The following is a 25305-nucleotide window of genomic DNA, read 5'->3' as shown; positions in this document are numbered from 1 at the left end:
GCGCGTAGCCCGCTAGCTGGCGAGTGTATATAGCATTTATAACTTAGTATTAACCTTACGCCGCGGTATAGCATCTTCTAGTACGGCCAAATTGGTAGCTATACTCGCTAGGCTTAGTACTAAGTGTTACGGACGCTTTAAGTACAATGTTACGACTACTTGGAGAAGAGTCGGAAGAAGCTAGTTAGTTAATACAAGCACGGTCCAGGATGGAACCCGTGGAACCATGTGACGAAGAATAGTAGCCAAGGTCACATAAGGTGCTACGTAAAGAACGTAAGGAACAAAGGGAACTTACGTACCTTATATATAACACATACATTACGTATAAGAAGGATTTCATAGGAGTACGGTTATATATTTAAGGACCCTTAGTCCCTACCTAGATAGTTCCTTCCTTATAGTGATTCTTAGAATATAATTAGAGTTAATCTATTAGGTAACCACTCTACTAGTTATTATTACGTTATTAACTACTATCTTTACATTTCCTATACACCTAGCCCATTAATAGAACCCATTATAGTTCCTACTATAAGGTTCCGTTATATAATTACTACCTAGTTACGGTATTAAATACAGAAAGTTAAATAATATACCACTAAAAGCAGCTACTATAACGCCATTAACGGCGGCAACTACTTTAAGGTTAGGGGGTAATACTAGTATAGCGGACACTAACTCGCAATAACCTGTAACAGTAGAACAATTATAAGAAATAGTGGATTAATTAATAAAAATAATATAGTACTTAAAAATAGACTTAATAGAATCGGAGCAATAAAGGTAAGTTACCATTAATTAAACAATTCTTAGGAGAGAGATTAAAGCTTAAAGGATTTCTAACGCAGATGCATTTTAAAGTTATATAAGAAGGGGCTAAGTTAGCCACAATAATAGACTAGATAGCCTACGCAGGACTATTCCTAACGGGTTAGGCACTTAAATAGTTTAACCTTACTAACAAAAATACAGACTAATAGAATAACTACTGCCAATTAAGAGGTATAATTTGTATTTTCTAGCTAGGTAGGATTTACGAAACAATTATATAGATATTTAGGGACCCGGAAGTAACAACTATAGTAAAAAGAAAGCTTTAGACCTAATATAGCGAACTTTAGCAATTAAGTACACGATACAGTTTTAAACACTATAAATATAAGTTAAGTGGAATAATAAGGTGCTTATAGTATAGTATAAATAGGGACTTAAGGCTAAAGTCTAGGACGTAATTATTCTAATGGAAGATGCGGACCCTAAGGGAATTAATAAATTAAGCGATTAAGATTAATAATAGGATCTTCTAAAGGGAATAGGCTAAGAAAGGCTAGGATAGAGTTTCACAGTTATATAAGGCGTAGAGCGCGTAATAACCAAAGCTAAGTTAGAAACTATAGTATGGCGTAAAGCCAATAAACCTAAGTAGTACTAAAGAAGCCTATAAGAGATAGAGTAAGAAACTATAGAAACCTAGAGGTTAAGGATCTAGTAATTATAGGACTAAGGAGCATAGGCTAAACCAGAGATCTTATTAGCAGAAGATGTTTAGGCGGACTCTATAACAAAGTTAGTAGTTTAGAGACAGAGCTTATATAAATTATAGAAAATAGGGTCATTTTATAAAGGATTATAAAAATGGTTAAAGTTACTATATAATAAAGGGAACTAGACTAATAGTAGGAGACATATATATATAGAGGGATAATAGTATACTGCGTAAAATAAAAGAGTATTTAATTAGAAGTTTCGCGTTTTATTATAATAACGTATACCAAATTTATAAAAACGCCAAGTATAATATAAGCTATTGGCCACAAGAGCCAGAGTTAAAAGGACTTAGAGAAACTAAAGAGTTAGATAAAAAATAAAATTAACTCTATAAGCTGGATTAAAATATTACAGCAACGTATAGATAATAATTAGTAACAATAACAATGGAGTTAGAGTACTTATTAATTAACAGTAATAAGGATAGTAAAGGAACTAACTAGGGGTATCTAAACCTTAATAATGTAATAGAAGTAGAGACTAAGACCGCTATAGAGTAAGGTTTAGTAACGGGTATTATAACACCATTAGACACGGCGTCTATCGCTTTATAAAACGGAAGGAGTAATATCTAAAGACGATTAAACAAGTAGACGACTACTAGTGCTAGCTTACCACTTAATAAAGGCAAAAGGCCACAGGCTTAAGATTCTTAAGATGAGATAAGAGATAACTAAGATTCTTAAGACGAGATAAGGCATACCTAAGGACCTATAACGGACGAAAACCGATAGAGTAGGGCAGTAGCTTAGTTTAAGAACATATAAATAAGCTTGGGATAAGAGTTTCCCACAGCATAAGATTCTTAAGACGAGATAAGTAAGATTTAAGACTCTTAAGATAAGATAAGAACACTACAGATACCTAGTTAGACTAAGGCGGGAGCTAAGCTTAAGTTAGAAGCAAGCTTAGGATTAAGTAATCTAAGGGGTTAAGAATTCGGAGTATAAATTAGGACACCTATAAGTAAGAGGTAAGGAGCTTCTTTATAGATTAAAGAATCTATAGCGTAAATAGTAATTAGACTAGGAGACAGATATATAGACCTAGAGGACTTACTAGGGGAACACAGTGTTCAGCCTAAAGATTAAAAATTTAATACTAAGATTAAAAAGCATGGAGACTTTAAAGATCCACTTATAAGACGCGACGTAAAGGAAACTATAGAGGAATTTAGAGTAAGAATTACCTTATAGTAAGAACAGAAACTAGAAAAGAGATTTAGCATATTAAGATATATAAAGGATAGAGCGCTAGTATAAAGGATCACTAATAGGCCTAGAGTAGGCATACTAAGAGCTAAGTGGCTTACTAAACTGGAACAAGAAGAGGATCTAGGGATTCCTACTAGGTTTAAGGAATAACACACTAAAGGCTGTTATAACGTAGTAATAAAGAGATATTTTCTTACGGACGAACTATATACACTTAAGCAGCTATACTAAAAGTGGTATAGGCAACGACATAATAATAAGTGGGAAGATTTCTATATATAGTTAGACAAAAAAGTTATCTAAGACCACCCGATTATAGAGAAGGCTATAACTTATATTAAAGGAGCCTTAATTATAATATTAAAGGATTTAAAGAAGCAATTAGAGGACTAGAGAAGTAAAAGATAAATCTTAGTACCCGTAAATAAAGTCGCAACGCTTAGATTAACATAAGAGAGGTTTAAACTCTAGAATAAAAACGAACCAAGAGTTAACCTAAGACATTAAGTATATTATACACTATTATAGATAGCATGTGTAGATAATGCGTGTAATATATATAGAGCACTAAAGGACAAAAATTAAAAGTATCTAATAAGAATGTATTGGATAACGGACAAGGTAAAGTATTAAAACGCTAAATATATACATAGTTGGCACCTAGTAGAAGTTTAAGAATAAGGGGACTTAATACTTTAACTAGGAAGATTCCTTACGGAAGAATGCCTAGATAAATAATAATGGTGGAAATGTCTAGAGAATATCTATCTATAGTATATTAAAAATAAAAAATAAACTAAGTATTGGCCTAAGTTAGACTAAGTATAAATAGGATCTAGTAGCTAGCAGTTAGGAAAAGTAGAGGCCTATAGGACTAAAGGGAACTAGTAGTAAAGCCTTAGACCCTTAAAGGAATTTAAGAACAACACCTAAATTTATAAGTTAAGTGGTAAGATTAACAGTTTAAGGTATTAATAGATAGTAGAGCAATAAGGAACCATATCTTACTAGCAGTAGTTAAAAAAATAAGGTTACTACACCGGTAGAAGGAACATCCTTACCTATTAGTGACAATTTTAGGAGATCTAATAGCCTATAGAGGAGGTATTATTAATCTTAAAATAGGACCTATTTAGTTAACTATTAAAGGAAGATAAGTCGAGATGTCTTTTAATATATTACTATTAGGAAATAATAAGGCAGTATTAGGAATGCCTTAGTTACAGGAATACAATCTAAAGATTAATTAGGTTATAGGTTAGGTTGATATTAGGGATACTTAACGCCGTAAGATGCGACAATAAGCCAAGTTAGTATGGTACTAAGTAGGAGCGACCTATAAAGAAACGGAAAAAGGGCTAAGCTATATACTAAAAAGATACCATAAGTATNGCAAGAAACTATAGTTACCTAAGAGTAAAAAGCTGTTAAAGTATATAGCATGGGACTATAAGATAGAATTGGAACTAGGAATAAGTCTAAGGTTCTTTCTAATTTATAAGCTTACCGAAGAAGAAGGGAGAGCATTAAAAGAGTTTATCTAAGAAAACTTACGAAAAGGATATATTAGACTATCGTAGTCATTAGTAGGATATCTAGTACTATTTATACCAAAAAAGAATAGTAAACTAAGGCTATATATCGACTATAGATAGTTAAACAGCATTACCAGGAAGAATAGGTATTCTTTACCCTTAATTAGCAAAATCTAAAATAGGATCGGTAATGCGCAAATCTTTACAAAGATAGATCTAAGATGGGCATACTATTAGATTAGGATTAAGGAAGGCGACAAATAGAAGGCAGCCTTTAGGTCAAAAGAAGGACTATATAAACTATTAGTTATACAATTTAGGCTTATAAACGCACTAGCAATATTCCAGAAGCGTATTAACAATATATTAGAAGAATATTTAGATGAATTTGTTATAGTATACCTTAATAATATTATTATCTACTTAATAAATAAGGAAGAGCACGGAGAACACGTTAAATAGGAAGAACAAATGCCAGTAGTAATTAAGAAATACGAGTTCTTCACCAGGAAGACCAATTTTGTTGGATTTATTATTAAACTAGGCCAACTTAGCATAGATCCAAAGAAGATTAAGGCTATAGTGAATTGGCAAGAACTAAAGAATGTTACGTAATTAAGATCGTTCCTAGGGTTTTGCAATTACTGCAGAAGGTTTATAGCGTAATAGTTAAAGGACATTAAACTATTTACGCGATTAATAAAGAAAGAAGAATTATAGGTATAGGGAGAGGAATAGTAAGAACTCTTTAAGAAAGTTAAAGAGTTATTTACCTAGGAGCCAGTTCTTAAGATCTATTAACTAGGACTAGAGACGGTTATAAAAATAGATGCATTAAACTTTATACTAGGAGCATACTTTATACAAAAGCATCCAGATAGATAGCATCTAGTAGTATATTATAGTCGGAAGATAACACTACTAGAGTTAAACTATAACATCTATAACAAGGAGTTATTAGGTATAGTTACAGCACTAAAGAAATAGAGAGCATTCTTATAAGGTATAGAAAAACGGATTATAAGAACCTAATAGGATTCCTAATAATAAAGGAGCTTAACCAAAGATAGGTTAAATGGGCAGAGATACTTATAGAATACCATTTTAAGATTTAGTATACTAAGGGTACAGACAACACGCGAGCTAATGCGTTAAGTTAAAAAGCTAAACTACAAAATAACAATAAGCCATTAGGGGCTTTACTGCGAAAAGATATAAATAAACTAATTAGGTATAATCATCCAAAAATCATAATAACTTAAGAGAATAAGCTAGAAAAGGTCTATAAGACACTAGAAAGCTTTTAGGTATAAAGAATTCTAAAAGCATAACTAGAAGATCTATAGTCGGACATATACAAAAATTAAGAGGCAAAGTATATCCTAAGAAGTATAGCAGAGTAGTTTATAGAGGACTTCTATAAGGGACTAACTTAAGGATATAATAAAGCCACAGGCTTAGTGTTAAGACTTTAAAAGGAGTATATCATTAACAGAATCTAAAGGATAGCTAGAAGGGTTACTAAAGAGTGTCTAAATTACTAAAGAAATAAACTAATAAGGCATAAGCCGTATAGAGAGCTATAACCTATTAAAACACTAGAGAGACCATAGGAGGTTATATTATAGGACTTTATTATTAAGTTGCTAAAATTAAGAGACCCTATTACCGGATAGGATTATAACGCGATCTTAATAATAGTAGATAAGCTTATAAAGTAGGGATACTTTATAGCCTATACAGAAGAAATCTTAGCGGAAGATATCGCTAGAATCTATATTAAAGAAGTATTCGTAAGACATGGAGCACTAAGTAAAATTATATTAGATAGAGATCTAAGATTTATAGCAGCATTTTAGGAGGTATTCTTAGCGGAACAAAGAGTTTAAGTAGTAACTTTTACCGTATATTACCCGCAGACAAACGGTTAAACGGAAAGATTAAACTAGACACTAGAGTAGTATCTAAAGCATTATATTAATTACGTATAGAATAATTAGGTATTACTATTACTAGTTATATAGTTTGCATATAATGCAACACTATAAAAAGGAATAGGTATATTACTATTTAAGGCGAATTATAGATATAAGCTAAGAACATTATTATTATTACGTTAAGTAAAGAAAATAAGTAGCAAAGCTAAGCAAAAAATAGAGACTTTAATAAATCTTTATGCAAACCTTATAGAAACAGCTAAGGTAGTATAGCAAAGAATAAAAAAGTACTATAATGCTAAGAGATCTAAGGGACTAGATCTTAAGGAGGGAGATAAAGTATAGCTACTATACAAAAATTTCAAAAGTTAACGACTAAGTAAGAAGTTAGACCACGTTAGACTAGGACCTTTTAAAATTATATAGAGGATTTCACCGGTTACATTTAAGTTAAACCTACTAGCTAAAATAAAGATCTACCCTATATAGTATATTGCGATACTAGAGCCAGTATATAGGAATATTAAGCTACTAGTTTACGAGGCAGATATATATAGAGGATAGGAAGAAGATAAATAGCAAGTTTTAAAGATTATTAGTTATAAGGACATCGACAATAAAATATAGTATAAGGTTAAGTAGATAGGCTATAATAAGACTACCTAGGAACCACTAGAGAATTTAAAAAATACTATAGGAAAGGTATAGGAGTATCGGAAGAAAATAGGTCAGGTAACATTAATAAAGAAGGATTATTAAAGAATAAATTACCTAAGGGGGACCTAGGAAGAGCGACTGCCGAACTACTTAGAGTTATTCCCCTCACCATAGGAGGAGAGTTAGTTCTCTTATTACCCAGTTCCTGTAGACCTTATTTTATAAGTTTCTACTCCTTAAAATAAACCTTCTTACGTACTTTCTTAAGACAAAGTAGACGAGTAGACGCCGTAATGCGAGTATCCAGAGCCTTTTATTCCGCATCCTAAGAACACTTAAGTTTAGTAAGGGCCTATACCAGGTTACTATTAAGCTTTATAGTAGCAGATTAAACATAAAACCCTATAATAAATTACTTAGGGAACTTAAAGACTATTAAGAGTTATAGGACGCGCATACTTAGCGTTAGAGGTAGAGCGAATATCGCAAGACAATTAAATGTTTGCTTTAGTGCACTCTAAATAAGAGGAGGGTTACTGAGATAAAGGACTCGCTAGCGTAATATACACTAGCCCTTCTTTTAAGCAACGAGAATACGGAGATGGCATTATTTTACTAAGCGATAGTATTATAGCAATAGTATAAGCACAACGTTGCGCGTATAAAGAAGAAGAAGCTTTAGGCATTATAAGTAATAATATCAACTAAATTAATTAGACGGATATTACACCTCTAGTAAATAACTTAGAGATACTAGGTATCTTTAAGGACAAAGATAAAAAGGAGGGAGATGGTGTTATAGACGCTTTAAGTACAATATTACGACTACTTAGAGAAGAGTTAGAAGAAGCTAGTTAGTTAATATAAGCACGGTCTAGGATAGAACCTGTAGAACTATATAACAAAGAATAGTAGCTAAAGTTATATAAGGTGCTACGTAAGGAATATAAGGAATAAAGGGAACTTATATACCTTACGTATAACACGTATATTACGTATAAGAAGGATTTTATAGGAGTACGGTTATATATTTAAGGACCCTTAGTTCCTACCTAGATAGTTCCTTCCTTATAGTAATTCTTAGAATATAATTAGAGTTAATCTATTGGGCAACCACTCCACCAGTTATTATTACGTTGTTAACTACTATCTTTGCATTTCTTACACACCTAGCCTATTGACAGAACCCATTATAGTTCCTGCTACAAGGTTCCGTTACACTAAGGCTACTATTATAGCCTGTAATATAGCAGACTTTAACAGTATAAAGGCGATTATAGTAGTCTTTAATAAGGACCGGCCGCTGTGGGGTATAGTTTATATAGCTAGTGTATAGGACAACGGCGTCCTTACCGCCTTAACCCTATAGCGATACGCCACGGCCTTCACGCCTAAGGTAAACGGTACCTAGCATCTACACTAGCTAACCTATGACATAGATATAGACTTAGATATGTTTGTTATGTTTTTCTCTATCTCTAGCATTATAGGCATGCTGGGTTATAGTAACTACGCTATTACTAATACGTTTCTTAATGCGCTTACGTACCTACGCTATACCTAGGGCCTACCTATTACCTTATTAGTATACGGCACCTAAAAGGGCAAGGGTATAGCGGCTAGGATTATTGGAACAACCCTTACCTACCTTACTTACCTTAGCCTTAATATACTCTTGCTAGAAGAGGGCCTATAGCTGTTTAAGATGGCTATATACGGTAGTTATACCCTTACTATAGCCGCAGCTTTAAATCCTAAACGCCTCTAGAGCTACTATAAGGAGTAAGGTAGCGTACTGCCTTTATTCTACTTACTACTACGCTAAAGCGGTAGATAGGTCCACTAAAGCTAGGATTTATATAAGGTGCTAAGTAAAGCGGCCCCTAAGCAGCACCCTAATATTATACTAGGTATAGTCTAAAAAACTATAGCTAAGGCATTAGGCTTTATACTACTAAATAATATTAATATTAATCGCCCCTTATAGGACATTAGAATTAACTTATTAACTATAGTTTTAATATATAACTAGCTAGCTAACCTAACTAGCCTAATACTAGCCGTAAGCGTCGCGTTATAGTACCTAAACCTTAAGGCCTTTAGCCAAATCCTACTTTTTAAGCTATAAGAGGATAAGTCTAATTCTTTATATAATAGCAGCACTCCCCCTACTAAGTTAGTATTTAAGCCGCCTTAGCTTAATATAGCTGCTATTAAGAAGGGCTATCTAGACGCTAACTTTAGGTTTAATAACGCCCCCTATACTACTGTACCTCCCTACTCTATCTTTGTTATAGGTACTATAGGCTTTATTAGCGCCTTTATTATATATAAGCTGCTTAAGCTAGGTATTACTACCTATTACTTAGTACGTGCTAATAGTGTTAATTAAGCTATATAGTGTTTATTAGATACGCTCGCTAGCTATAGCCTCTAAAAGTATAAATACACGTTACTACTCCATCCCATTATTAGCGATATATTATAGCCCCTTCTCGGCCTGTCCTAAGAAGCGTTTAAAAACTTAGTAAACTATATTAATACCATCTGCTATTTAGGCGCACTTATTAACTAAATACGCCCACTAGAAGACTATATTAGCCCTAATATTATAAGTGCTTATAAGATTTTGCGCCTGGCCTTATATAGCCGTAGTAAGTTAGTATATTTTATCTCTACTATATCTACGCTACCTAAGTATATAGGTTATAAGGTTATAGAGAAAGACTAGGAGTATAGCTATGCTACCTTAAAATATATAGCGGAGCGCATAGTAGCAGCGGTACGTTAGCGCGGCTTTAGGGCATCTATTTACCGCTTACCCTTTATTACCGCCTTATCCGCTACTAGTTACTTCCGTTTTAACTATACTAACTTTTTACACAACCTTATCTCCGGATATCTAGAAATGGGCACCTTTTTATTATTAGACGCTAATATATTAGCCATACTGCCTATTAATTACCTATATAAGACTATCGTTGCCGTAATAACCTAAGATGTGCATTAAATTAGCCGGGACTATAACTTTATAAATGCGTGTGCACTAAGCTTTAACCACTACTTTAAGCTAATAAGTGTTGCTAATATTAGGCAGGAGATTATATTATTTTCCATATAGTGGAAACGGGCATTAGCCTATGCTGCTACACTTATCTTAAGTCCACTGGCTTATATTGCTGCTTTACTTAACAGTGTTACTAATAACTAAAAAGCGGCTGCTATAGTTACGGGCTCGCCTATTAGAGAATATGTGTTTAGGAATAATAATTACCCTATTTTACTAATTAATAAGCAGTCTATGCGATAGTATATTAGTTAGATTAATATAGCACGGGTGAAAGAATGTACTATTGACGTAGTTGCGATATCTGTTATTGACCTATTTACCCTTAATAAGGGCTAACTGTTAAGTAAAATTAGTTGCTACTATGTAGCTTAATAGATATAAGTATATATAAAAGAATAGGTATTAGTAGGGATCCGTTTAGGCCCTTAGTAAGATACGATAAATGGCTTAAAACTTAAAATAGAAAGGGACTAAAATTAGCCAAGTTGGAGGCGCTAGTGATTAAAAGGTGGTAAATAGGGTTCTTAGTTAGCGCTCTGACGATATCCCTTAATTGGTTTAAGCTACGGGTTTTTAGACTTGCGGAGGATAGGGCCGGATAGGCCTCTTAGATAATAGACCTATTAGCTAATAGTATCCGGAGACTATCCGGATAGTCTCCGGATAGTCTTAGTAAAATCCCCTTAATATACTTATACTTGTAATGCACCCCCTAATATTAAATAAATAATTTTTCTATTGGCATAGATTTATAGAGCTTATAAAGCGCTTTAAAATGGTACTACTTTTATCTAAATATCCTAAGGATAAGTAATATTATATAGATATAAAGCTTATAAGAGCTCTGTAGATAGGGGAGCCCCATATAAAGCTTTACTAAAGCTTAGTAAAAGCTCTATACGAAGCTCTATATAAAGCTCTACGGAGGCTTTACATAAAGCTCTATATATAAAGGCTCTGCACTAAGCGCTACACTAAGCTCTACGTATAGAGGCTCTGCGCGAAGCTCTACGGAGGCTCCGTATAAAGCTCTATGGAGGCTCTATATAAAGCTCTGCGAAGCCTCTATATAAAGCTCTGTGGAGGCTCTATATAAAGCTCTGCGGAGGCTCTGTATAAAGCTCTATATAAAGCTCTATATAAAGCTCTAGTAAATACCTTTAGTTTTCCTACTAATTAGATATTTCCTTTTTACCTTTTTATTTATACTTCTCTTTATATAAAATACTATAAAATAAAATAAAAATAGGAAAAAAGAGAGGAGACCTAGTAGTTTAAATTTAATAACTTTTATCTACTTCTTATTGTCCTCTAGTTCTATAATCCAATCCTCGCCCTCTAGTGCTCCCGCTGCCGCCACTATAGGCTAAGAATTTATATCGTACGACGAACATCAAGCCCTATAATCCCGCCACTTATAATTTCCACAGCACCCACCACAGAACCCTGGGAGACTCCGACATTTAGTAAAGGGGCGAGGGCCTACTAGACGACGTAGAGTCGCTGTATAAGCCTTATAAGGCTAGTATTAATTAGCTCTCTGCCTTATACAAGTAATATAGGTTACTTATAGTTATATTTAGAGACCTACGGCTCTGAATTAGAATTGTATTTATATATAAGGGCCTCCTTGTCCGCACCTGCCTCTCCAATACACCCCCTACCTAAGCCTCTATATTAATTGCCGGTAAAGCTTCTACCCTCTCCTACTTATCCTAAGAGTAGTTAGTTATATAGGTATGTTATACGGAGAAGAGAGTTTACTTATAGTATGGCAATATTGCCGGAGAATCTCTTGTATAATAGGACGAGAAGTATACTAGATAATTGTATTTCCCGATTCTTAATAAAGGATGACGTTAGTAGAATTTAAACTTATAATCTATTTAGTTTAAAGTTAGTATATATTTACCTACGTCACCTATACGCCTTTAGTGGTTACCTTTTGCCTAAAAGTATTCTATTTATATATCCTACACCCTTTAGTGCTTAGTGTTGTATAATATATACCTTCCCTTATACGACTCTCTAGCTACTATATAATAATAAAAACTATAAAAATGTCTATTCAAAGCGAAGTCACGCCTTCCCTCCAAACAGTAACATCAATATCTATCATAATTAGCCTTTTGGCTTTTCGCTTTAAAATAAGGCTTATTTAATAGAGATTTTGTTGTTTATTCGTCTTATAGCCTTAATAATGCTGTGCCGTACGGCGTTGTTTGTCGTCGCGATAAAACGTCTTACCCTTAGAGGATCGCGAACGAGTTACGCGTCGCGTCTTTCCACAGCTGTTGATAAGTAGTCTTTCCTAACAATTTTCCCACAGGGTTTTTTCAATAGGTTTTGAATTGACGCTTCCAGCTTCCTCCTTACTACGTTGTTGTCGTTAATAGCCTTCGATATTACCTACCGAACGGTTTTTGATAATACTCTATGGGCGTAAAGAGACGACATATATTCCTACTCCTATATTAGTTATTGGGCGCAGCCTTGTACCGCTAGGTTCGTCGTCGTTAACAGCCTTCGATATTACCTAGGTTCTAGGTTACCAAATAGTCTTTTACGATACCCTACGGGCGCAAAAAAAAGACGAGATATATTCTACTTCTATATTAGTTATGGGGCAGGCCTTGTACCGCTAGCTTCTAACGGTACGCGTTATTTGGGGCAATAAGTGTATAATTATCTACCACTGCTTAAGATAGTAGGGAACCTACTATGCGATACAGCAGGCTAAGGATAATTACCCTCTCCTCGGGCCTACACCCCCAATTAATACATTATTTAGAATATATCTCTACCTCTGCGAGCAAGTAAATAGATAAAAATATCTATTTAAAGCGAAGTTACGCCTTCCCTCCGAACAGCAACATCAATATCTATCACAATCAGCCTTTCGGCTTTTCGCTTTCCCACCCTCCACCCTATAGATAGATTTTGCAGCCTCTTAGGCTTGCGGTAGGCCCGAGGGGGGCAATGAGTGTGTAATTATCTACCACTGCTTAAGATAGTAGGGAACCTACTATGCAATACAGCAGGCTGAGATGATTACCCTCTCCTCGGCCTACACCCCCAATCAATACATTATTCAGAATATATCTCTACCTCTGCGAGCAAGTGAATAGATAAGAGAATACTTAGAATCTTATAAGCTGCCTAGTCCTTTACGTACTCTAATAACTTAAGTATTTATAGAGTAGTTCTCGTACGATCCTATAGAACGCGGACGTCGAGAACCTAAAAATACTCTCTTTGGCTTATCGCTTATTCCAGGTATTAAGAGAACTTCAATTGTAAGCTGTGAAGTCATAAAATCTCGTACGCTGAAGAGGCTGATTTCACCATTAAATAGCTGTTATACGGCTATTAAGCGGAATTAGATTCTCGTTAATATAGCTATTAAACTCATCTAGACTCTGTGGACGAGTATGCTTTAAATAATACTAAAGACGAGCCTTATAGAAGGTAGAGAGTTTTCTTTAGACTCTAAAGGCGACCTTTAAGTTTTCTTAGTTGCGTACGATATAGTTAACCTAAAAGTATTGCTTTCTCGCGGAATCTCTCCTAGAGCTTTCGTACGCTAAAGAGCTTCTTTCTCCTTTAACGGTAATATAATTATTCCAATCTTTTAAGAAAGCCGTATAACACTCTAGGTTAAGAACCCGTGCCACTAGATAGTAGGGAGAATTATCTAGCTTCTTAATATACTTTATAAGCTTTTTCTTAGTATATTAGAGTTAAGGAGCTATAAACTTATCCTTAGCCTTAGTAGCTATTACCTAGTAGGAAAAATTAGCTAAAGAAACGTTAAGAGTATTATAATAATATACTAATGCGGTCTATATTATATCCTTAAAAATATTTAACTAATTGTAAGAGGCCAGCCTAACCGGAACGTATGATTATCTAATCGACAGTGTCACCGGTAAGTAGAAGGTAAGTCGAAGGTAAGTCGAAGGTAAGTTGAAGGTAGAATAAGTTTCACGTATTGAAGGACAAATGCTTCTAACCACTTCTATTCAGAGACTAATCGCTAGTTCTTCTCTAGAGGGAACCAGCTTCCTATATGTTTCTTCCGAGACGCTAGTAAAACCTTTCGCCCCTAACCTGTCTGACTGTGTCTTCTGGAACATAGATGGGACATAGATGAAACCTCCTACCGTCTCATTGGATATGTACCTCTTGGGGGATTCCGTTACACTAATTCTAGAACCCTCTCTAGTGTTATATAATCTCCTTAAAGAAATAGAGTTACTTCGTAAAAAGATTAAAGGAAATTATAAATCGTACAAAGATGTATCCATTCGCTTATTAAGAGAATATTATCTTTTAAGAAATTGTCCTTATAGTACTCCACGTAGAGTTAAAGCCTAGCCTTTACCTTATCCTCTAGAGCTATACATAATATAAGAAACCAGCTATTTCACCTCGTACGATTATTAAGAGGAATTATTTTACTAGCACGTTTAATAAACTATGTCGTACGGTTAGCTGAGCTGCGGATATAAACGATATGGTTATAAAGCTTTCCCATCGGCCCCATAATATTTCAAATATTTTTACCGAGCCAAGATGAGGTCAACGCCTGATGAGCCAACGGGCACTAAATACCCAAAGGCGCAATAAGTCTCGCACAAGCCAACTCCAGAACAGATACAGCGGCAGGGGAGAGTTAACTGCGCCATCTGCCATAACCCAAACCTACGCTCAAATAGGCACTCCAGCCACGGTACCAGATGCCGCAACTACCATCAAATCTCAACAAAAGCATTTTTCCATTCCTCAAGCTCCCCGCTGAACTTAGGATCCTCGTATATGTTGAGTTACTGATCTCGGATGGTCGACTGGTGCCTACGTGGCGCGGGCCAAGGTGCTATTTGCAGCGAAAAAACATCTATCCAGCCATTCTCCGAACGTGTCAGTTGGTGCACCAGGAAGCAGCAGCAGTATTGTATGGAAAGAATGTGTTTGATTTCGGTGGGTCTGGGTCTACCTCTTTCCATTCGTGCTCTCGAAGTCTGGCATTCAAACCATTTCAACATTTCTTAATGAGAATAGCTGAATGGGAGATTGTGAAGCAAAATTAGTGTGTGAGGGCCTGGTGCTTTCCATTAGGATTTAAGGAGTATTTCGAGGCTCTACGAAGCCTCTCCGGTCTTCACACCGGGGCTCTTAAGATTCCAAAGACTCTCATCATGCCGAGAGACCCTCTTCCACCAATTCAGCTCCATAATTTCTAAACGGCGCAGCATCTTCTCTCCCCCTTCTCACCCCCCAAAAACATCTTAATTCCCCTCACACTTCCCCATTAATATTTCAGAAACTTCCTTCAACAGTCTTTATGGCCCTCTCCAACATTTTGTACGCACCTACTAAACCATTCGTAGGGAACATACTCGATCTCCCCAACTACGGAGCCTCCTTCGCCAAACACATCGGGCCATACCACGCCTCCCTCATCCGCATCCTTGTTGCCGAAGCCTCCGTCGCCAGCGAAGCGCTCCACTCTTGCGAAGATATATTCAGCATCGACAAATCCCGCATCTCCCCCTTCATCGCCCAAGCCACCCTTGCCGCCGAGGCTTCCCTAGCCGCCGAAACCTCCCTTACTGCCGAAACACCCCTGTCACCCAGCACCACCTACATCAGCAAATCCCGTATTGCCGCAATCGTCGCTGCCTTCGGCATCGACTTCGCCCGGCTCCGCATGCTAGCTATCCACCTGCAGCCGCGCAACGAGATGTATTTTGACCGGAAGGCGGCCAGGGCCATCGACGCTGCGGAGCAGTGGTTTAAGATGCGAGATGTGGAGATGGAAAGGGTGGTGGACGGAATTGTGGAAAGGGAGAAGGGGTGGTTGAGGAGGGCATGGTTTGCGGATGTGGAGGGGGTTTGCTTTGAGTGGGTGACGTCATGGGTGTGGGCGAGGAGACCGTGGTTTCTGTATGAAGGGGATTGTGATGATTGAGGGCAGCGGTGGGATTATACTATTTTTGAAGGTATCCGGATATATAGCAGAGCTGTCAGCATCAATGCTATTTTATTTTTAAGAATCATGATTAGGGCTTGCATATATCTTCTATACCCTTCCAGCCATCCTTCCTAGATCTAACGATGGGGAACAATAGGCGTTTGATGGGATTTCTAATATCCAGAACCTCTATCTTTAGCTTCTCTGAAGTGTTTCACTAGTCCGTCGCAAAACTGCATTTTAATCAACCTTGATACCTTCCAACCCTTAGCGCTCTCACAACTTCGCCTTGCTCTTCCACTCCCTCTCTTGCAGTCCTAGCTCCCTTACATCCGCACTCACCTTCCTCCCCTCCACCATCTCACTTAGGACCTTCCCAGTGCCCAAACTCAAACTAATCCCCCAAGGCCCATGTTCCGCCGCTACGAAGACTCCTCCAACACTCCCACTTCTAGCCCGCTCGCCTAGTCGAGCATCAGGTACGCGCGCAATAATCGGTATGCCCTTCGGTGTCACAGGCCGGAAGCAAAGCGCCTCTCTCACGACCTCAATTTCGTTCGACGCGAAGCTCAAACCGCAGAGATGCTCCGCCGTAGCCTTAAGCTGGTCGATGGATTCGGCATGCGGCTGCGCTTTGCCCTTTCCGGCGGCGGGGAGGGGCAGGATGGAGGAGTTGAGGCCAGCCAGGTAGATCGTGCCTGTGAAGGTATTAGTATCATCCATCGTACATCACTTCTAAGTGGCGAGGGGTGCGCGGGAAGATTGCAGGTTTGTGATGATGTGGTTTAGGAAAGGGGCACACACCATCTACCCTCGCAAACATCTCTGGGAAATAACCCGTTGGATCCGTCGAGAATACCGCTGCCGTCTCCTCGCCTTCTTGCGGCCGCTTCCAGGCTGAGGAGCGCATGAGGAGGGAGTGGCCTGCTAGCGATGTGATGGGGAGTTTGACGTCTGAGGACGGGAAGAGGGTCGTGAAGACCTGCGGAGTCCATGCTCCCGATGTGATGACTAGGCGGGAGCAGGGGAGATCGGCTTCGGTGCCGTTGGCGTGGCGGATACGGATCCCGTGAATTTTGCCGCTGGAATTGCAGGAGACGGAGAGGGTGTGGGTGGAGGTGTGGAGATGGACGCCGCGGGAAAGGCATTCGGAGAGGAGGAAGTTAGATAAGCGTAGGGGATCTCCAGCGTATGAAGTTAGCACTCGGTACTTCACACGATGCAAATCTCTCCCATATCGTCTAATCCCATCATCCCAACAGCTAGGAATGACAAAGAAAAGATTGAAATTTACACCTGCGCCGTCTCGTTCAGGCTACCCTTCCCACTCAGCACTCTCATCTCCCTCCCTCTTGCCCTCCTTAGCCATTCAGGCCCGCTCCTCTTCTTCCATCCTAACTCTGACTTCGCGGCCTCAGCCCTACTTACCCCCATCGCCAGCCAATCATCCGACATAAGCCAATCTTCCGGCCTCTCCTTCTCCGCGTCCTCATCCTCCACAAAGCTTACACTCCTAGCCTTACACCAGCCCCATTTCTCCCTCCCGCCCTCTTTCTGCGCGAGCTCCGTGTGGAGATCGAAACTTAGCTCTCCGAGTGCTCTCAGTGGAGCCGGGAACCAGGAGCGAGAGAGGAAGCCGGCGGCGAAGCCGGATGCGGAGGTGAATAGCGTTGGAGAGGGGTCTATGAGGTGGATGTTTTGACCCGGTTGAGAAGAAGAGCTGGATGAAGGAGAAGAGAGGTAATAGGCTGTCGAAACGCCGATGAGGCCGGCGCCGAGAATGATAGTTGGTTGTGACATGTTAAGTAAAAATTGTTGTTAAGAAAATTAGTTTCAAGATGAGGATTGAAAGTGTAATTAGAGAATGGAAGTCTGATTGAACATGTTAATGAGAATATTACTGGGGGAGTAAAGCTTCTCAGATAGTAGAGGAAGAGCTACAAGTTTGAGCGTTAGAAAAAGATAATTGAATGGCTTCTAGATATATATACAAGAGCCTACATTGATGAACGTTCTAAAGCCTTCTAATGTCTGAAGTTGACATCCGGTTATCCGAGGCTTAATGCAAGCGGGATCTTTTACGCCCTACGCCCTGTAAAGAATTGTTTTAGCGATGCAAATGAGGGGAATTTGCTGAGTCTGGTATAGTCTTGGCATACGGCTTTCCTTTTCGGGTTATATTTCCCTTCGCCGTTCAAGTACAACTGAAATTTCGACGTCCTAGTTGTACACCTCTGAAGATTGCTAAGCTCCTCGACATATTCCCCTCTGAAGTACTTCGGACACTTGCCTAAAACCCACATAACGTGGCAAGGACTAAAACTAATAGCCCCCTCGCAGGTACGCCTTTCTCGATGGCACACGAGATAGACACTGGAACTCGCTACAGAATGCCATGGCAGTTCCAAGGTTGAGGGAGCGGCTGGAGTCGGCATAAGAGAGTCGGAATAAGAGGGTCGGAGAACTCCTTTTTAAATTGAAAGGCTAGATATCCTTGTGCAATATTTTATCAATTTAGTGTTCGTGACAGCGAGGCCTTCTCGGTATTCGTCCCTGAGTGCTTCCTGGCAAAGTCACTTTTACCAAGCTCAAGACGGACTATGCCCCGCTCTGAGCTTCCATTATATCGACCATATCTTCAAGCTATTTCTAGCAGGTTGAGATGATTGCGATACAATTTTTGATGACTCAGGGCTAGATATCGATGAAGAGCTGGATGATTCCAACGACGCGTTATCGGGAGTTGACTCTTGTTCAATCTCAGCGTTTTCCGTTTCAGAATCACTTTCATCGGAAGATCCGTCATAGCGTATTCTTGGAATGACGCGTTCTCCAGAACACGTAGCTACCAACAAACCTGAAGAGTGAACGATAGTCGACGAAACCGGACCTATCATGACAATATCATTAGCATTCAACCAGTGAAATGTTAAGACTCGAGCTTACTCTGATGCGCCTCCCACCCGAAATCTGCCTCTATCGCCCCTTCCTTCTCTCCTGGATTCCTCCAAACCCGCGCCACCCCATCTGTCCCACCGGCCCAAATTTCATGCCCGTCCGCACAGCGCACGACATCCACGTCCAACCGCTGATTTGTATCTGCCTTCCTGCCCTTCAGCCAGCCCAGCAACCTTCCCGTAACCCGGATGTCGTAAAGCAGTACCACATCACTCTTTCGCTCAGCGACATACAAATACCGTGCGCAGGGGCTCCAGAGAACTTGCGTTACACCACAGCCGCCAACCTCCTTCATCCCTTGTGCATAGCGGTCTTTGTCATGCGCGACGGAGAACACAGCAATGGGGGTGCCTTGACCTTCGTCGGCATATAACCCTATACTCCTCGACAAAGTCCCTGCAGCTAGTGTCCTCTCAGCGCTAATGCTAAGAGCCGAGATGATTCCTTTGATACCGACCCCACCTCCAACAAGCTTATTCCGCCTCGAAGGGATGGTCTTCTGCTGGGCAACAGGCGCGGAGTGGCTGCGGTATACGTCGAAGAATGATATGAGGCTGTCAGAGCCAGCTATAAAGTGGGTGCCATCGGAAGTGAAAGCAAGCGAGTGAGGGGCGACGTATCTCTCGGTAGAAGAGACGAGAGGGTAGGCTGCTACGACACTGCTCCTGAAGTCCGAAGAAGGCGAAGAGCCAGCCGTCGAATTGAACAGGGCGTTAGTTAGACGGATAGGGTGGTCTCGGATACTACTCAGTACAAGAGTTGATTCGGGATTTTGGAGACTGTACCCTGGGTATGGTATGAAGGCGTTGATAGGCTCGGGAGAAGCAAAGGATGCGTATGGAGTCAGTGTGTGGGCTTTGTCATTTGAGAGGATATCTTGTGGTCTATATTAATGGCATGTTAGCCTAAGTATAGAGGGCCAAGAGGAGCTTTCGACGAACACGATGAAGGTTCGGAGGTTATTAGAGGAGTCATTCGTCAAGATACAAGTTCCGTCTGGTGACCTACCAACAGAGTATTAGGCTAGTTTACAATATTGACTTGTAATATAAGAAAAATGTTACCATTGTGCGCTCCGAAAGCAGCTTGCCTCAAACTTCCGCGAACGCACTGCGCCATCTTGAGCTTCGCAATTCTCCCCCACATTAATCTTGCTTAGGACTGGATCAGTAGAAGCTATGCACTTCGGCTCCGGTATCTGAACGGCCTCAGCCTGCCCATGTTCCATAATCGGTATTCGGAGCAACAATCATTGGAATGGACAGCCAAATGAAGTTTGCTAGAAAGAATTAGTTCACGTTCCTCGGCCATTCATAGGGCTGAGAGAGCTTGGACCGAGCTTCAAAACCCCAAACCAACTTCCTATCCCACTCTGAGTCCTCAGTCCACTAATCCTACAATGCTAGAACCCTACAGGCCGCCCGCATGGGTCGAATCGCCCTACCTACGCTCCCTAATCGTACGCTCTCCCTACACATCCTCCCAACTCCTCTTAGCACCCCAAATTGCTCTCCTCCCACCCCACTCACACCTCCGCTAACCCCCGCCCAGGCAGGCGGCCTCGCAGGCACCACCGTCGACCTATCCCTCTACCCCCTCGACACGCTAAAAACACGCCTCCAGTCCTCCGCCGGCTTCGCGCGCGCCGGCGGCTTCCGCGGCATCTACGCCGGTGTCGGCAGCGCGGTCGTCGGATCGGCCCCGGGCGCCGCGCTCTTCTTCATGACCTACGACAGCACGAAGCGGCTGCTGCTGTCGCGGCACAGCATCCGGCACACGGCGGACGGCACGGCGCACGCGGTGCCCGCGGCTGCGGGCTGGGCGGGCAGCGAGGCCCTCGTGCACATGCTGGCGGCGAGTCTGGGCGAGGTGGCTGCGTGCGCGGTCAGGGTGCCGACGGAGGTGGTCAAGCAGCGCGCGCAGGCGTCGCAGCATCCGTCGTCGTTGTCGGCGCTGCTGCATATCCTGCGCCAGCGCCATGAGAGAGGCTTGATTGGGGTGTGGCGGGGGCTGTATCGCGGGTGGGGTATCACGATAATGCGGGAGGTTCCCTTTACTGTGATCCAGTTTCCGCTCTGGGAAGCACTGAAGGAATGGAGGCGCCGCAAACAGGGAACTTCGACAATCTCCGCTCTGGAGGGCGGGTTTTTTGGGAGCGTGGCTGGCGCTGTGGCGGCAGGAGTCACTACGCCGTTGGATGTGTTGAAAACTCGGATGATGCTTGCCGCGGAGAAGCAGAAGATGCTTCCCTTGTTGGAAAGTATACTAAGAGAATCAGGACCAAGAGCTTTCTTCGCTGGAATAGGCCCACGGGTGTTTTGGATCAGTGCGGGTGGGGCTATATTCTTGGGGAGTTACCAATGGGCAAGTAATTTACTAGGAGGGACCGAAGGGTTATGAAAAGAGTGCAGAAATGCGGCAGTGCACGATGAGAGCGGTATGTAAAAACATTTGTAAAAACAACCCCGCCAAAACGACAACATCAGAGAGAGGGTATGTGTAAATTACTATGTACAACTAAATGCATCATAGAACGGCGCTTGGTAGTAATAAATCCACTTCGAACGCATATCCAACGCTTCTAGCTATTTCGACTTAAGCTGCCTGCTTCTGACGACGTTTTGCGTTCGGAGCCGGAGGCGCTAGCAGCTGGAGGCGTAAGGGCACGAGGAGCGTATTTTATGTCCTTGCGTCCATTTGATTTATAAAACAGGACAACATCCCCACCGCCACGCCAAACGTGCGCGCGGATGCTTGCGAGGGTCATTGTAGGAGATACGAGCTAGGCATTTGGTTAGATTGAAAATATAGGAAGTATCTTTTGAGAAAACTACCTGATTCTGACAATAAAGCTCGAGGTACTCTTCTGGCTTCAACGCATCTGGATCAGGATTTTCAGGTGCTGGCTCAATACGCTCTGCAACATAGTTTAAGATCTTTCGTGCTCTTAGCATGCGATTAGCGTTAAGACGGTTATTGCTTTGTCCGCTATTAGTATTGACGATCTTTTCAGGGGGTGCTATAAGAGGTATATACCCGTCCGAGGCTATGCTTGGCAAAAGGTTCTGGTACGGTTCAAGAATGAATGACACCTTAACAATGTCTTTAAAGGTTATAACATTCTAGTAATGTCAGCATGCTCGTCTTTCTGACGCTTCGTTTGTTACTTACCCGCAGCAGTACATCAGCTAACCACACCGGTGCCACCTTTTCAATCAAATCGGCTTGCTGCCCTAACGAACCGACTTTCCCTTCGAAAAGGTCTGCAACACCGCCAGAGTCCGGCCGATCTTCTTGAATTAGAATGGTAGTAGCTAACGGGGGCTTCAAAACCGGTGTTTCAGATGGTAGACTAGGTGTAATTGTAGAGGTAAGAACCGGTGCGCCCTCTTGAACTAGGTCCTCGTAGCCATGTCGGATTTTTTGTATAACGCCAAGGAAATTGTCCTCAACTACCCTATCGTCCGTCTTGGACGATCTTGAATCGGAATCCTCAGATTTCTCATCCACGGCAACGGGTTTATTGACTTCGGGGCTTGAAGCCTGGCCAAATTTTTTCTTTTTAAAGCTCATATTAAACTTTTTAGAAAATAAGGCGTTTCCCTTCTTTGTCTGGTTAGCATTCTCCGGTTCCGAGGGAGAAAGAGGAACAGCATCTTCGGAAGTATCCGCAGATGCTCCAGGCTTTCCATTTCCATTGGCCGTTAGCGTGATAGGAGGCTGCGGGTGAGGAGTAGCTGAGAAGTAATCTGAAGAGTCCCTCCCTTGACTTTGCTGGGTCTGCGTTTTTTCCAATTGTGCGCCCTCCTCTGTTGTAGTAGGTAGGGTATTTAGCTGTTGCGTGCCTAGAACTGGTATTGGTAAAGCAGGTGTTGCAAGGCCAATGGAAAGTCCAGGTGTCATTGCAGGTAAGTGGAAGCCATTACTTGGACGAATTGTGGAGGCCGACGTTGGTCCAGATGAAGCATCCTTCCATCCATTCGTATTTGCTTCTGGAATTTGTATACTTGGTGGAGCGCCGGTTCGCTGAAGAGAACCTTTCTTCTCCTGAAGCAACATGTGCCGGAATGCCTCGTCTCTTTTGATTTCTTTATCAATGAGATTCGAAAAAAGATATCGTAATATCCATTTGCCTAGATTTACTACAAAGATAATTAGAGCTGTGAATAGCCAGAGCGTTGACTTAAACTGCATATCGGAAGTGCACGAAGAATCATAGAAAGGCATGCTTACTTCGCTGGTCTTCCCGGAACTCAATCTTGTCCTCCAATTGTAACTCATCGGCATACATTTCAGCGTCGAAGCAATAGTTCTCTTCGAGCACACAAGTTAGGCTTCCCGTTCTGGTATCAACAGCACACCAATGAGCGACAGTTTCAATAGTATTCACTTCGGGCGCCACATCCTCGAGATGGCGTTTACCGAACGACTTGATTGGGGCGCACTGACGGAACTTGTTAGCATGGGAAAAGCAATAAGACGTGCATACAAACCTGTAAAAGATCCCACAGCATCACTTCTCCTGCCGTATCAAGAGTCAAAACTCTCCTTCGGTCATTGAGCAAAACATGTTTCATGAGACCATTCTGACCCTCAATCGAAAAGTCAGGTAAGCTTCGAAATGGAACTGTCAGTTCAGGGTCAGAATCCACAAAAGCGTCAGACGCTTTTCTCGTGGTTGTGACAGAGTACACTGTCGAAGCATCTGCATCTTTCGCCGAATATAGTGGAAAGGGAGCTGTATTTGACATGCGCAGAATGCATCTGAAAGGTAGCTTCTGACTGCTACCATTTATAGTAGGAGGGGGGCTGTTAGACGTTGGGGGTGAGGGATATCTTGTTCGAGTTGTAGCAACACTTGAGCGATGCCATTTATAAGACTCAGGAAGCACAATTTCTGCTTCGGTTTCCACGTTGTTCCAGCGATTGATGCTAGAGCTGGACGTTGCTGTCCAAATGTATTCTCCCGCGCTGATAACCTTGTTTACACCTCCATGTTCTTGGCATACCGCGACGGATAAGCCTTCATCCATTTCCACGCAACCACGAACATCAGTCTTCGCAATGACCCCTGACCGGTCACTGGAGTAGAAAATTGATAGCTGTGGGTGGTCCGAAAAGAGCGACCAGACGCTGTCGTTGTGCATGGTGAGAGTATACATGCACCTTCCTGCGGTCATTGACCAAACCTTAACAGTTTGGTCAGAGGAGGCTGTCATAATTGTGTCTCCATCTTGAGTAATGAGAACATCTCTGACATTATCAGTATGGCCAACGAACTTAGTTATGCGCTTTCCTGTTCTCGGGTCCCAAACCCTAACAATGCTCTCGGGCCCACCACTGGCTAGTATGGAGGTCGTAGCAGCTAGCGCGTAGACTGAGCCTTTAGCAGTGTTCTCATCATCGCCCACAGCGATTTGTAACTTCTGTCCCCCGCCGCTTAGATCCCACAAGCTTATCTTATGATCCAGTCCACCAGAGGCAACCCAATTTGCATGAGGACCGGGTGAAGCTACGCGCTTGACGTAGTCACTATGTAGGCCGAGGGTCTGTGGGGGGCGAACATCTTCAGCAGCTGGTCGCCAGATCTTTACCGTGATATCTGATGATGCTGATATGAGAGCTTCATTGTTTTGCGCGAGCACAATGTCGTTAATCCAGTGCGTGTGTGCTTGGACTTGTTGTCGAAACTGCGTTGGAGGAGGTTTGTAGTTGGAACTATTAGAGTCTGCGAAAGGATCCTTATCGTCGCGGTCTTTTACATTTAGGTCGAGTCCGAGGTCCCAGGCGCATATAACGCCGTCTCGTCCACCCGAGTAGCTGATAGAAGTTAATGGAGATCCGGACTGGAGCTGTAGAGAGCGTACAGGATGGAGTTAACTGGGTCTACGGCCAATCCATTTACCCCTAGTCGATGACCTCCAGCAGAGTTTGCCAGAGGCAAGACTATCACAAGAAGGAGAGGGTGATTAGTACGAACGAGCCATATCAGTATGAACGAAGTAAGGATGGAGACCTACCGTAAGAGATGCGCTTCCGAGCGTTGCGCCCCATGCCCGCCCTCAATCAACGGACTTGCTTACATGCGGCCGAGGGTACCACGTGATCAAGCTATCTAGAACAACGGGTGGATTCAAAGGCAGCTGGTGATTGTCGCTGTGTCTCTTGTCGAGTCTGCGTATTGCGTAACGATGTATGTACCTGCCCACCTGGACCTGCGGCGGCGCAATCGCTAAACTGTTACATTCTGAGCCGAGTGAACGGACTGGGCGCAGATCCCACGTGGAAGCCGTTTATCCAGCATTTCGGGTGACGGATGGTCAGCGGAGTATCACTTGACAGCTGCATCACTACTGACGTTTATGTCAACCATTTTCCCAAATGAAATTGTTACAAAGGAAAACAACGA

The 25305-nt window shown here is 41.3% G+C and overlaps 5 protein-coding genes across 5 annotated transcripts; 2 read left to right on the top strand and 3 right to left on the bottom strand.

Moving 5' to 3' along the window:
- Positions 1–14627: 14627 nt before the first annotated feature.
- On the top strand, positions 14628–15935 carry K441DRAFT_697409 (uncharacterized protein; the record flags this gene model as incomplete). Its single annotated transcript, XM_067652974.1, has 2 exons — positions 14628–14944; positions 15355–15935. Exons 1-2 carry the CDS (start codon positions 14704–14706, stop codon positions 15933–15935), a joined length of 822 nt encoding a protein of 273 aa, XP_067502438.1. The 5' UTR covers positions 14628–14703.
- A 279-nt stretch (positions 15936–16214) lies between these two features.
- On the bottom strand, positions 16215–17738 carry K441DRAFT_567647 (FAD dependent oxidoreductase; the record flags this gene model as incomplete). Its single annotated transcript, XM_067643804.1, has 3 exons — positions 16215–16636; positions 16743–17141; positions 17258–17738. 3 exons carry the CDS (start codon positions 17736–17738, stop codon positions 16215–16217), a joined length of 1302 nt encoding a protein of 433 aa, XP_067502437.1.
- Positions 17739–18559: 821 nt separating this feature from the next.
- Positions 18560–20124, bottom strand: K441DRAFT_687994 (uncharacterized protein; the record flags this gene model as incomplete). The annotated part of the gene is made up of 4 exons (XM_067652143.1): positions 18560–18828; positions 18885–19780; positions 19838–19900; positions 19961–20124. 4 exons carry the CDS (start codon positions 20122–20124, stop codon positions 18560–18562), a joined length of 1392 nt encoding a protein of 463 aa, XP_067502436.1.
- Positions 20125–20186: 62 nt separating this feature from the next.
- On the top strand, positions 20187–21629 carry K441DRAFT_613582 (mitochondrial carrier). Its single transcript, XM_067645647.1, has 3 exons — positions 20187–20355; positions 20448–20650; positions 20726–21629. Exons 1-3 carry the CDS (start codon positions 20296–20298, stop codon positions 21294–21296), a joined length of 834 nt encoding a protein of 277 aa, XP_067502435.1. The 5' UTR covers positions 20187–20295; the 3' UTR covers positions 21297–21629.
- Positions 21478–24950, bottom strand: K441DRAFT_568188 (WD40 repeat-like protein; the record flags this gene model as incomplete). The annotated part of the gene is made up of 7 exons (XM_067643822.1): positions 21478–21678; positions 21731–22018; positions 22068–23038; positions 23130–23340; positions 23390–24716; positions 24764–24842; positions 24917–24950. 7 exons carry the CDS (start codon positions 24948–24950, stop codon positions 21478–21480), a joined length of 3111 nt encoding a protein of 1036 aa, XP_067502434.1.
- Between the last annotated feature and the right edge of the window lie 355 nt (positions 24951–25305).

The sequence above is a fragment of the Cenococcum geophilum genome (genome assembly GCF_001692895.1).
Source record: "Cenococcum geophilum 1.58 unplaced genomic scaffold K441scaffold_29, whole genome shotgun sequence".
In the NCBI taxonomy this organism is placed as follows: Eukaryota; Fungi; Ascomycota; class Dothideomycetes; order Gloniales; family Gloniaceae; genus Cenococcum; species Cenococcum geophilum.
Note: the sequence above shows the minus strand (reverse complement) of the source record. Positions and strands in the feature narration are given on the sequence as shown.